This window comes from Populus nigra, chromosome 1 (assembly GCF_951802175.1).
Source record: "Populus nigra chromosome 1, ddPopNigr1.1, whole genome shotgun sequence".
Taxonomy (NCBI): Eukaryota; Viridiplantae; Streptophyta; class Magnoliopsida; order Malpighiales; family Salicaceae; genus Populus; species Populus nigra.
Window position 1 is genome coordinate 11,624,742 of NC_084852.1, and position 12,318 is coordinate 11,637,059.

At 33.6% G+C, this 12,318-nt stretch overlaps 1 protein-coding gene across 1 annotated transcript; it reads left to right on the top strand.

The window, feature by feature from the left end:
* Nucleotides 1–7,656: 7,656 nt before the first annotated feature.
* On the top strand, nt 7,657–11,480 carry LOC133675142 (cellulose synthase-like protein E1). The gene is made up of 8 exons (XM_062096432.1): nt 7,657–7,982; nt 8,083–8,410; nt 9,113–9,253; nt 9,393–9,524; nt 9,616–9,828; nt 9,947–10,171; nt 10,264–10,611; nt 10,851–11,480. The coding sequence occupies exons 1-8, from the start codon at nt 7,711–7,713 to the stop codon at nt 11,400–11,402; spliced, it is 2,211 nt and encodes a 736-aa protein (XP_061952416.1). The 5' UTR covers nt 7,657–7,710; the 3' UTR covers nt 11,403–11,480.
* The last annotated feature ends 838 nt before the right edge of the window (nt 11,481–12,318 follow it).

The window sequence follows — 12,318 nt, forward strand, 5'->3', positions numbered from 1 at the left end:
AATCAAAGTTTAATTAAGTTCCCAAACTTATCATTTCTTCTAATTTTGATCAAATTGACTTCCAAATTTATAATTCATCCTTATTAGTCTTTAAACTTTCAATTTATGTTGTCTTGATCCAATTCTTAAATTATTTTTTATTTATTTTTTATTTATTATTATTATTTAAAATTTTAAAATTGAGTTATGACATCTAGTATAATATAAAAGCCAAAAGTTTTTTAAAAGTAGGAAGATCAGTTTTTTTTTTTCCATCAGCAAGTTGAATTCAGGTATGTCCAACACTAAGTTCTCAAATGAACTTGTATCAATTTGTATGGAAGCATAAATCTCCTTATTAGCTAGGTCAAGGCCACTTATTATAACCAAATCATATAAGAAGATGGTAAGTATTCAATATCTTAATAAAAACACGTTAGACTTTAATTAAAATAGATAAAGGGTGGTTAAAAGTTTCTTATTGAGCTTTAAAAACATTCTAGATACCAAAATCAAGTCAAAAACCCTTTTATGCCTCCATTGATCGCTAAAATGGTGTTGCATTCTTTTTTGCCATCTATTGTAATCAATAAGAGAAACACTTGATCATAACAAAATAGATTTCTTTTAGGTGTTTAAATTGATGTGATTATTTTGAAGATGAAGTCTTTCATTTTCAATGTCTAAGAGTGAAGTGATGATTTTCTTCTTCTTTAGGTACCTTCTTGAAAAATAGACTAAGGTGTTCCTCTTCTGCATTTTTTGTGACACTAATTATGAAACAATTAATATAGGGTATATAGTCTATTTAATTTTGATATCGAGTTATGAGTTTAAATTTTATTGAAATAGAGTTTGAGAGTGCTATTTTTTAAATAAAAAAACAATGCTTAAGGTTCTTGATTAATTTTTTATAGAGAAGTCTTTGAGTTTTAAAGAGGGATTACAGATTTTTTTTTGTAGGAAAAGAAAGATCAAGTATAATTTATAGAGTCTTAGATATCGCGTCTAAAGGCAAATGTACATTATGTTTTAAAATTTAACTAATTATCTAAAATTATTGACATGTTAGACATATCTTTTTTTAAAAAAAAACATGATTCATAGTTTTTAGTAAATACTATCACTTGCCATGCCATATAAAGCCAATTAAATTTATCAATTTCAAGTATAAATATGATGGTAGTATATGGCCATCTTGTCACCTAATCTCTTTAAATATGCATATGTAAATTGTAAAAGAAAAATGATGGTGGAAAAAAACATGAAAAAGAAGTTGAAATCAATCTAGTAAAATGGACATTAAAAGAGTCTTGATTGGCTAAGATAATTAAAGAACCCGGTGACTAGAGGTCATGATCGATCAAGGGAGAGTGATCAACCATAAGAGTTTGAACACACATAAAGAACCATAAAGCTTAATTCTATTTAAAATAGAAGTTCTCAATAAAATAACTAATCAAAAGTCACATATTAGCTTGAGATTCACATGAGTATCAATAAAAGAGAAGTTTAGTTTGTATTATGATTAAATCAAGTGTCTTTACTTGATAACAATAATTGTATAAAATTATTGGTACATGTTTATATAGGATTCAAACTATGTATTAATAATTCAAACTATGTATTAATATAAATAGGGTCATTTAACAAAACACTAAAAGAGATGGTCTTTTTACTGTGCGTCACCTAATAAAACACTATTCATTTTAATAGTAGAAAAAAACTAATCGTTATCATTTTTTTAAAAAAACAGGGCATGCCATTTTTGAATTAGCGGGAAAAAATAATAATTTAGGCGTCTTTTGCCATTCTAATATAGTTTGATAAAATTTTTGGGAAAATAACATAGGTCATGAATACAACCGCTATTGAGAATAGTAGTTGTTTCAAAATTTATGTCTCATTTAAATTAATTAACATTGTACAAAAGTCAACTCAAAATTTTATGAAGATTCAATGACCATAAAATGAGATTCAAGATCTAATAATTAAGAAAGAGAGAGGAGATAAACCCATGTAGCATTAGAGAGAAAAAGAGAAAAAGAAAAAAAGAAAGGGTCACCGGGAACACACCAGGACTTTGTTTTTGACATACATGATCCTATTAAAAATATCTCGACAAGATGATTTTAACCACACATTGGAAGACCACCAAACAAAAATCGTGATTGGTTAGGGGTTTTGTTCGGGGTAAGTTAGGGTTAATTACGACCTCGTTTGATGGTTTTCTAGTGTGTAGTTAGAATTGTATCGTCAAGGTCTTTATAAAGGTATCAAGTGTGTCGAAAATGAAACTCCAGTATGTCCCGAGTGACTCATTCTTTCCTTTTTTTTCTCCATTTCTCTCTTTTACCATATTACCTTATCTCAATTTTTTTTCTTGACCGTTAGATCTTGAATCTCATCTTTTGATCATTGGATTTTTATAAATTTTTTTGTTTAGATTAATTAATTTACAAAAAAAAAACGTCTTTTGAAACATGACTAAACAACCACTATTAAAAATAACAATAATATACAAAAATAATATTAAAAAACACAATTGTATTTAAATTATATTATTTTCCAAAATTCAACCTATATTATTCTTACCAAATTATTTTGTATTTAGATCACAATCTGGTTCCTCTCGCGGTACCACTCCATTCAAGGAATCCGACGTGGATTCACTTTTCAACTCCTAGAATTGCTTGAAAACTTTGGATTCAATATATTTCTCTTTTAGGCCGTGTTTGATTGCCGGAAAGTGAATTCCTGGAATTCACTTTCCTGCTTTTCCCATGTTTGGCAGCAATATAAGAAAATAGTCAAAGGAAACTGAATTCAGTCAAATTAAAAAAAGTAACTTTACGAAAGGAAAGTGTTTTCCTTTTGTTAAAGAAAGGAAAACACTTTCCTTCCGTTCATTTGCTCATACACAGCTGAAAGCTCTCAACTGGAACTTTTTCTTCAAAATCACAGAGGAAACTGAGCAGGAACAAGAGTATTTTTGTAGACCAATTAATTTCAGGTAATTTTTTCCTCATTATTTCCTTTATTTTTTCTCTTTATTTCCTTTATTCTGCATAGATCTGTAAAAATAATGGCATAAATCTTTGATATTCTTGATAAATCTGCTATTGCTACTGTCATATTTTTCCATAACATTTCCATAACTTTCCATCTTAATAAATCTACTACTGCTACTGTCAACAATCGTTAATCTCGTCGCATTCAATTAATCAAGCAACCCAAAAAAACACATTTCTATTGACAGAGAGACAAAACCGGCGAGGGGGGGGATAACTGTGAACAGAGAGAGGCCAAAACGGGGGGGGGGGGAGGGGCGATCGATTTCTGTTGACAGAGAGGCCAAAACCAGGAGGGGGGGCGATCGATTTCTGTTGACAGAGAGGCCAAAACCGGGGGGGCGATCGATTGCTGTGAGGCGGCTGATTTCTGTTGTGGGGGCAATCCATCTGTTAGCAAAGAGAGACAAATCAGGGGGGGGATTTCTGTTTCTGTTAGTGAATCCTTGGTGGGGGGGAATGGGAGCAGGGGAATTGGGGGACTGGGACCGAGAGGAGAGGGAATTGGGAGGGGAATGAGAACAGTCGATTGCTGTGAGGCGGCCGATTTCTGTTGTGGGGGCGATCCATCTGTTAGCAAAGAGAGACAAATCGGGGGGGGATTTCTGTTTATGTTAGTGAATCCTTGGGGGGGGAATGAGAGCAGGGGGACTGGGACCGAGAGGAGAGGGAATTGGGAGGGGAATGAGAACAGTGAAATTGTTGAGGGGGGAATGGGAGCAGGGGAATTGGGGGGAATGGGACCGAGAGGGGAGGGGAATGGGAACAATGAAATTGTTGAATGGAGGGGGGGGATTTCTGTTAGTGAATCCTTGGGGGGGAATGGGAGCAGGGGAATTGAGGGACTGGGACCGAGAGAGGAGGGAATTGGGAGGGGAATGGGAACAGTGAAATTGTTGGGGGGTCTGTTAGTGAATCCTTGGGGGGGAATTGGGGGACTGGGACCGAGAGGAGAGGGATTTGGGAGGGGAATGGAAACAGTGAAATTGTTGGGAGATTTCTGTTGGTGAATCCGGAACAGTGAAATTGTTGAATGCTAATGTGGAATTATACAAACCGGTTATAACTAAATTATAGGGAAAATGTGGAATGAATAACAAGGGGAATGCGAGGGGAATGCGAGGGGAATGGAACAGTGCAATTGGGGAATTATACAAACCGGTTATAACAGGGGAAATGGGGAATGAATATAATAGGAAAAATAGGGAATTATTGTTCGCTTCTTTCAACATAATTTTTTATATTAATTGTGTAAGTATTTTATATGCTTTTTTTAATATTTATTTCCCTAATTTTTTAGGTTTTGTTATCAGAAAACTTCACTTTCATGATATGGATAGTAAGATAATTCATGCAACATGTATGGGAGCAGCTGTAACTGTGATAGCTACAGGGGTAGCTATTATTGAACAAGAAAGAAATACAATTTATATACCAAGAGAACCATGTATAAATGCAATTGCTCAACGAGAATTCTATATTGACAGCATTTTGAATCGAGGTGATAGACATTGCGTTGAACAAATTCGTATGAAACCTGTTGTCTTATATAGATTGTGTGATGTTCTCACAAGTCATGACCTATTATGATCAACTCAAAATGTGTCGATTAGGGAGCAAGTAATTGTGTTCTTACAAATTGTAGGCCAAAACCAAAGATTTTATTTTATTAGTGGTATATACTATAGGTCTGTTGAAACTATCCATCGTTACTTTAGAATTGTTTTAAAAGCAATTCTTAAGTTATACAAGCACCTTATTAAAGATCCAGAGGATACAGTTCCAGCTGAGATAATGAATAATCGAAGATTCTATCCTTATTTTAAGGTATGAGAACAATACCAATATTTTTATACATTAATTAATTACATCTAGAAGTAAAGTTTATAAATTATTTTTTCATGTTTATATAGGAAGTGCACATGATTCACGGGTTTTAGGTGATGCATTATCAAGACCTAATGGTCTAAAAATTCTAGAAGGTATATAATAAAGTATTGTATTATATGCAATAAACATATAAAATATTTTATCAGATAAAGATAGTAATAGGTTTTATTTTTTTTAATTTGTAGGGAAATATTATCTTGATGATGCTGGTTACGATATTCGAAAAGGAATCATTTCTCCTTTTCGTGGAGTTCGATATCATTTGAATGAGTTTACAGAACGTGCACTAGAAAATGAAAAGGAGCTATTTAATCTTCGACACTCTTCATTGAGAACCGCTATTGAGCGAGGGTTTGGTATTTTGAAGAGTCGTTTTAGATCAATTGATGGAAAATCTTTTTGGTCTTATGAAACACAAGTAGATGTTGTGCTTGCATGTTGTATTATTCATAATCACATAATGGGGGTTGATCCTTATGACTTTATTATGGAAGAAATATGTTCGGATAGTGAACCAATTAGACGAACAATCAACTTAAGTCAACGGGAGGAAAGAGAAGAGAATATGGAGTGGATAACAAAAAGAGAAATGATTGCATCAACCATGTGGAATGACTATAGCACTCAAAGAAACTAGTAATTGAGTGTTAATTATATGTGTTTGTTTTTATTATGTCTTACTTGAGTTTGTATTATTTTTGTTATGTATTTGGTGTAGATGTTGACTTTATTATATTTCCTCTTTTAATTATTAATTGTAGTTTTTATATGAAATTTATTAAATCTAAATATTGTATGATTTTATTTTGTATAAATTTGTAAATTTTTTTATAGAAATGAGTTCCACGCAGAATGAAAAATGCAAGGGCAAGCACTTTATATGGTCTAAGCCTATGTCTCACATGTTGCTTGAGATATTAGCTGAGGAGGCACTTAAAGGAAGCAAACCTTCTTCGACCTTTAAAGCAGAATGTTTTGTTAAGGTGGCTACAAAAATAAGTCAAAAGTTCAACGTCCAATGCGAGCCTAAACATGTGGATAATCATCTCAAGACGATGAAAAAAGAATGAGGAATAATAACCAAACTTAAAAATAAAAGTGGCTTTGGCTGGGATGATTGCTAGAAGATGATTACAGTTTCGAAAGATGTATATGATGAAGAAGTAAAGGTATGATAAATATTATACTCTTGGTAATTTTTATATTTACTTTTGTTTCTAAAATGTTATACAATGAACTAAAAAATTACATATTCTAAACTTTATGAACAGGCACATCCCAATCATGACAAGTTTCTCAACAAAAAACTTGATATGTACGAGGCAATGACAATTGTTGTTGGAAAAGACATGACAACAGGACATTATGCCAAATCATATGCTGATGTCAACTTAGAAGAAAACAGTGAAGAGCAATCAATTCGAATTGAAAATGAAGGTGAATATGAAGAAAGTTATAAGGGAAAAGAAACATCTTCCTCTAGTACACAAAAGAGGCAATATAGGAAGAGAAATCGCATGTATGAAGATGATGGTCTTGAAAAGTTATCTAAACAGATTGGAGATGTAGCATTTGCAATTCAAAGCCTCAGCAAAAATCAACTTGATGTTAATGCGCTGTATACGGAAGTGATGAAAATTGAAGGCTTTGATGAGATCATTCTTGGGGATGCATTTGATCATTTGGTCCAAAATAAAATGTTGGCAAAAACATTTATGGCAAAAAATGCTAATTTGAAGAAAATTTGGGTTCAGAATTTTGTGAATCATCACTCCTACATGCCTGCTAGCTAAGATGGTTTTACTATGTTCCAAATTTGGATTCAGACTCAGGCCTGCTAGCTAAGATGGTTTGACTATGTTCCAAATTTGGGTTCAGACTATGTTTGTTATTTAATAAGTATGTTTACTTGTTTAATTCTGTCTAGCATGTTTATGTTTGTAATTTGAACTAATATGTATGTATATGACATCGAAACTTAATATTTATGTATGATTATGTTTGATGTTAGATATTTATATTTATATCTTGATGTTTATTTGATATATATTAAAGGGATATTAAAGAGATAATTGTCTTTACCCGTATAAAAAAAATATTTATCCAAAAAACCCATAAAAAATATTTTTGTATGTATTGATCTTATAAAAAATTCTTCATACAAAAAAAAAACTCAAATATATAACTCTTACCGGAAACTAATTTGGTTTTCTTCATATAAAAAAAAAACTTATTTTAAGCTTTTAAAATTGAAAAATATATATTAATAGGCTTTTTGTAGAAATATTTCATAAGCTTATGTATGAATATAGGATATAATAAAAAAAATCATCATTATACTTTTTAGATTTCATTTTTTTTATTGTAAGTGATTAAATATTTTATTTTAAATATTTTATATATATTAGATAAACTTGAAAAAAAAATTAATTCATTATTAAATTATTTTCCAGTTCATTTTTCATAACATATCCAAACACTGGAAAGTGTTTTTCAGTTCATTTTCCATAACACTACCAAACATCGGAAAATACTTTCCCGGAATTCACTTTCCCAAAAAAATTCACTTTCCTGCAAACAAACGAGGCCTAAATAATATAATCATTTGATCGATTTAATTAATTAAAATAAAAACATTTTAAATTAATCCAAATGAACCTCCCTAACCCATGGGTCCATATTCAGACAAAAGTATATCTATCTATATATGTCCATGTATTAACTTGAGGGTCATATGTGATTCTGATCTGTTTGTGAATTATAGAGAGGGATGAGAAGTGAGAAGTATGTTCCTCTGTTCGAGACGAAGAGAGCTAGGGGTCTGGTCTTATTTAGGTCCTTTGCAGTGACTTTGTTTGTGGGCATATGTTTGATATTGTTTTACAGAGTAAGCAACATACCGAGAGATGGAGAAGAAGGGAGGTGGGTTTGGATTGGGTTGCTTGGAGCTGAGCTCTGGTTCGGTTTTTACTGGGTCCTCACACAAGCTCTCAGGTGGAACCAGGTTTACAGGCTCACCTTCAAGGACAGGCTCTCTCTAAGGTAAACAACAAAGTTTCTCTCTTCTCGCAGGAAATAAAGGGGAAAAGAATAGCTCTTCGGAGCTCACATTAATGTTCTTGTTTCTATTGTGTCCGAACAGATATGAGAAAGACTTGCCTCGGGTGGACATATTTGTGTGCACGGCAGACCCCGTGATAGAGCCACCGATAATGGTGATGAACACTGTTTTATCGGTCATGGCTTATGATTACCCACCGGAGAAGCTTGCCATTTACCTGTCGGATGATGCCGGATCGGATCTAACTTTCTATGCTCTCTTGGAGGCATCTAGATTTGCAAAACAATGGCTACCATATTGCAAGAAGTTCAACGTGCAACCAAGGTCACCAGCTGCTTATTTTGTATCCAAGTCTCCTACAGGAGACGGTGGCGGTCAGAGTCAGACTATGGACTATATGGCAATCAAGGTAAAAGTCAACATTTTCGCCCCTATTTACCTAATTAAAACTTGTAGTGCTATAATCTTTCTTGTTTTTTCTTGACATGCGGGTCTCCGAAGGCGCTGAGAGTGGGATTGATATATAATTTATCCAATTAATTAGGATTAAAATAGAAGAAGGAACAGAGGACTGGGTCATCCATGACGCACTCGGATAAGCAAGAACAGATTTGCTCCCATGAATCTGCAGTTGATGTGCAATAGTTGTTTCTGTACAAATAAACTTCCTGCCAGCATTATTGATGAATAATTGAGCAGCAGCTTTATTAATTGTACTAGGTCCACAAACAACTTCTGCTGATGTTCTTATTAATTTTTATTATTATTATTTTCTTCACCACTTAAATTATTGTCTAGACCGTTGGAAGTGATCACAACTTCTTACAGATATGTTTCATATATACTTCATGTGTGACACCTAGCCTTTTATATATATATATATATATATATATATATATATATATATATATATATATATATATAATTTAAAAGTAAGAGATGCTGTGATTAATATAAATAGAGGAATGCTGTAAAACTTTTTAAACAGATTAAATTCTCATATAATCAAGCATGTAAATTGATTTTTTCATACAACCAATCATTTAAATTGATAGAATCCATGTATATTTAATCATGTATAATTAATATAGCTTGCTATCCTTCTTCCTAGAATTTGTACCAAGAAATGGCGGATCGAATTGAAACAGCAACCATGCTAGGAAGAATCCCTGAAGAAGCACGCTTGGAACATGAGGAATTTTCTCAGTGGGATTCTTACTCATCGAAACGAGATCATGACACCATTCTCAAAGCAAGAACCTTTGACACCAGTATATGCTAGCATTATTTTTCTTATTTCAATTAATATAATTATGGCTAGAAACTCGACCAGATAATTTCTCCGAACTAGCTGTTTGATAATTGTTTATTTTCTCTCTTCTTGCTGCCAGATTTTGATTGACGGGAAAGATCCATGTTCCACGGATACTGATGGGAGTGCATTGCCTACTTTAGTATACTTGGCTAGAGAAAAGAGACCCCAACATTTCCACAATTTCAAAGCTGGGGCTATGAATGCTTTGGTAAGCTGTATATGCTTGTTCGTTTACATGCTTATTATGGACAGTACCCCCAAGCAAGGACACTAACACATTTACGAAAATAAATGTGCAGATAAGAGTGTCATCAAAGATTAGCAATGGACAGATCGTTCTCAGTCTAGACTGTGACATGTACTCAAACGATCCACTAACTGTGCGGGATGCACTTTGCTTCTTCATGGATGAAGAAAAGAGCCATGACATTGCTTTTGTGCAGTTCCCACAGTGGTTCGCAAACGTTACTAAGAATGACCTATACAGCAGTTCCTTGCGTGTAATCACCAATGTGAGTAGTAGTATATACGTTGTATGTACATCATTGTTCAATCTTTTATTATTTCAAAGGAGAGGTTCGAGGTTCGTCATTAATTATTTCACTTCTTTCTCACATGTTGATCATGAAGGTGGAATTCCATGGTACGGATGGTTATGGAGGCCCTCTTTATGTTGGAACTGGCTGCTTTCACAGGAGAGATACTCTCTGTGGAAGGGAATTCAGTCAGGATTCTAAGATTGAATGGAAAAAACATAACGATCATAGAAGACAACAAAGTGTTCACGAATTAGAAGAAGAAACAAAAACTCTTGCAAGCTGCACTTATGAGCAAAATACAAAATGGGGGAATGAGGTAAACATACAGCCTGCCTGCTTTTATCATTTGAAATTATAAAAGTAAAAGAAACATTGTTAAAATTTTATGAAATGAGTGTTTGATTACAGATGGGGTTGAAATATGGATGTCCAGTGGAAGACGTGATTACAGGGTTGTCTATCCAATGCAGAGGATGGAAATCAGCATATTTCAATCCAGAAAGGAAAGCATTCTTAGGTCTTGCACCAACCACCTTGCCTCAGGTACTCGTGCAACACAAACGATGGTCTGAAGGTGATTTTCAGATTTTGCTCTCCAAGTACAGCCCTGCATGGTATGCACATGGCAGGATCAGACTTGGCCTTCAACTGGGGTATTGCTGCTACTGTTTCTGGGCTTCTAACTGCTTCGCAACTCTGTACTACTCCATCGTTCCCTCGCTTTTTCTCCTGAAAGGCATATCCTTGTTTCCCCAGGTATTTTCTTCTTTTGTTTATCCCATTTCCTATCAAACGTGCCTTCACCTAATATCCCTATTCCGCAGTTACACGATTGACTTCTTACTAGTGCTAAAAAGACCTTCTAAAAACAACTCATGCACTAGTTAATTAGCTTACCTAGGAGGACTCTAAGGGAAATCCTTGAATATATATATAGGAGAATTACTTTTTCCGTAGAAGATGAGCTTGACTATATTTTGCTGCTGCTGCTCCAGGTTTCAAGCCCATGGTTCCTACCATTTGCATATGTGATATTTGCCAAATACATTTACAGCCTAGTTGAGTTTCTCTGGGCTGACGGGACAGTCCTAGGTTGGTGGAACGACCAAAGAATTTGGCTATATAAAAGAACAAGCTCCTATCTCTTCGCCACTATCGACACCATTTTAAAGACACTAGGATTTGGTGATACAGCATTTGTAATCACAGACAAAGTAGCAGATGAAGACGTCTCGCAAAGATACGAGAAAGAGATGATGGAGTTCGGAGCCACCTCTCCAATGTTCGAAGTCTTATCCACGCTTGCGATGCTCAATTTATTTTGCCTTGCCGGAACAGTGAAAAGGGCGATCATGAATGACAGCATTGATAGACTTCACGAGACAATGCCTTTGCAAATTCTACTTTGTGGGGTTTTGGTCCTCGTCAACTTGCCGCTGTATCAAGGCCTTCTTCTAAGGAAGGACAAGGGCCGGATGCCATGCTCTGTTGCAGTTAAATCGTCTTTAGTAGCTCTCCTTGTTTGTACCACTTTTTCTTTCCTATAATAATTTCCTCTTCCCTTTTATTTTATTATAATTTCCAAGTTCAAATCTAAGGAATGAATAAGATGTGCTTGCAAGAAATATCTCCTACCCATATTTCATTCATACATGCTTTTTTAACAGTAATACCCAAGCAAAAAGTAAATGGGAAGAATCATCTTCTCTTCATTGCGAAGGCTGACATCGAAGATTACTTGGGTATGATAATTATACTTTGTATGCTTCATGAGATTGTTGGTCTTAGTGGCTGTTCGCTATCTCCATTGGTTTGATGGATACATCTTATATGCTGCTGTTTATTGTGATATTAATGATGCATTGAAGAACTTGCTTTTAAAGCTTGTTTTATTATGGGTTGAATATTTTTTTTTAAAAAAATATATAAACAGGTTTTTATTACGTGTTTTATATATTAAAAAATCTCAATTGAAATTCAAAAAATTTATACATACATTTAATTAAATAAACCGAGAAAAAAAATTATAAAACCTAATCCCTATTCAATGTAAGATAACCAGCTAAATTCATGACCTAGATCATGGAATTAACGGGATTTAACAAATTATATATATATATATATATATATATATATATATATTTATAAAATTAAGAAGCAACCAAATATCAAGTCAATCAGAAGAAAAAATATTAAAATGAAAAAATTTATGTTGCCTAGATAATAATCAATCAAATATTAAGTGATGAAATTGAAAAAAAATAAGTAAGAATGTTTTTTAAAAAATCAAATTTTAATTAATAAAAATTAGAAAGAAAAAAAAAGACTCAGTCTCTCGGGTTAGGAAAGCCCAAAGCTCTTCTATCCTTAGAAAAAGGCCCAGTCATGCGGGCTTAGAGCAACCCACACGCCTAGGTCTTATTTTTAAAATTTTTCTTAATGGATGGAAAACCCGTCGTCTAC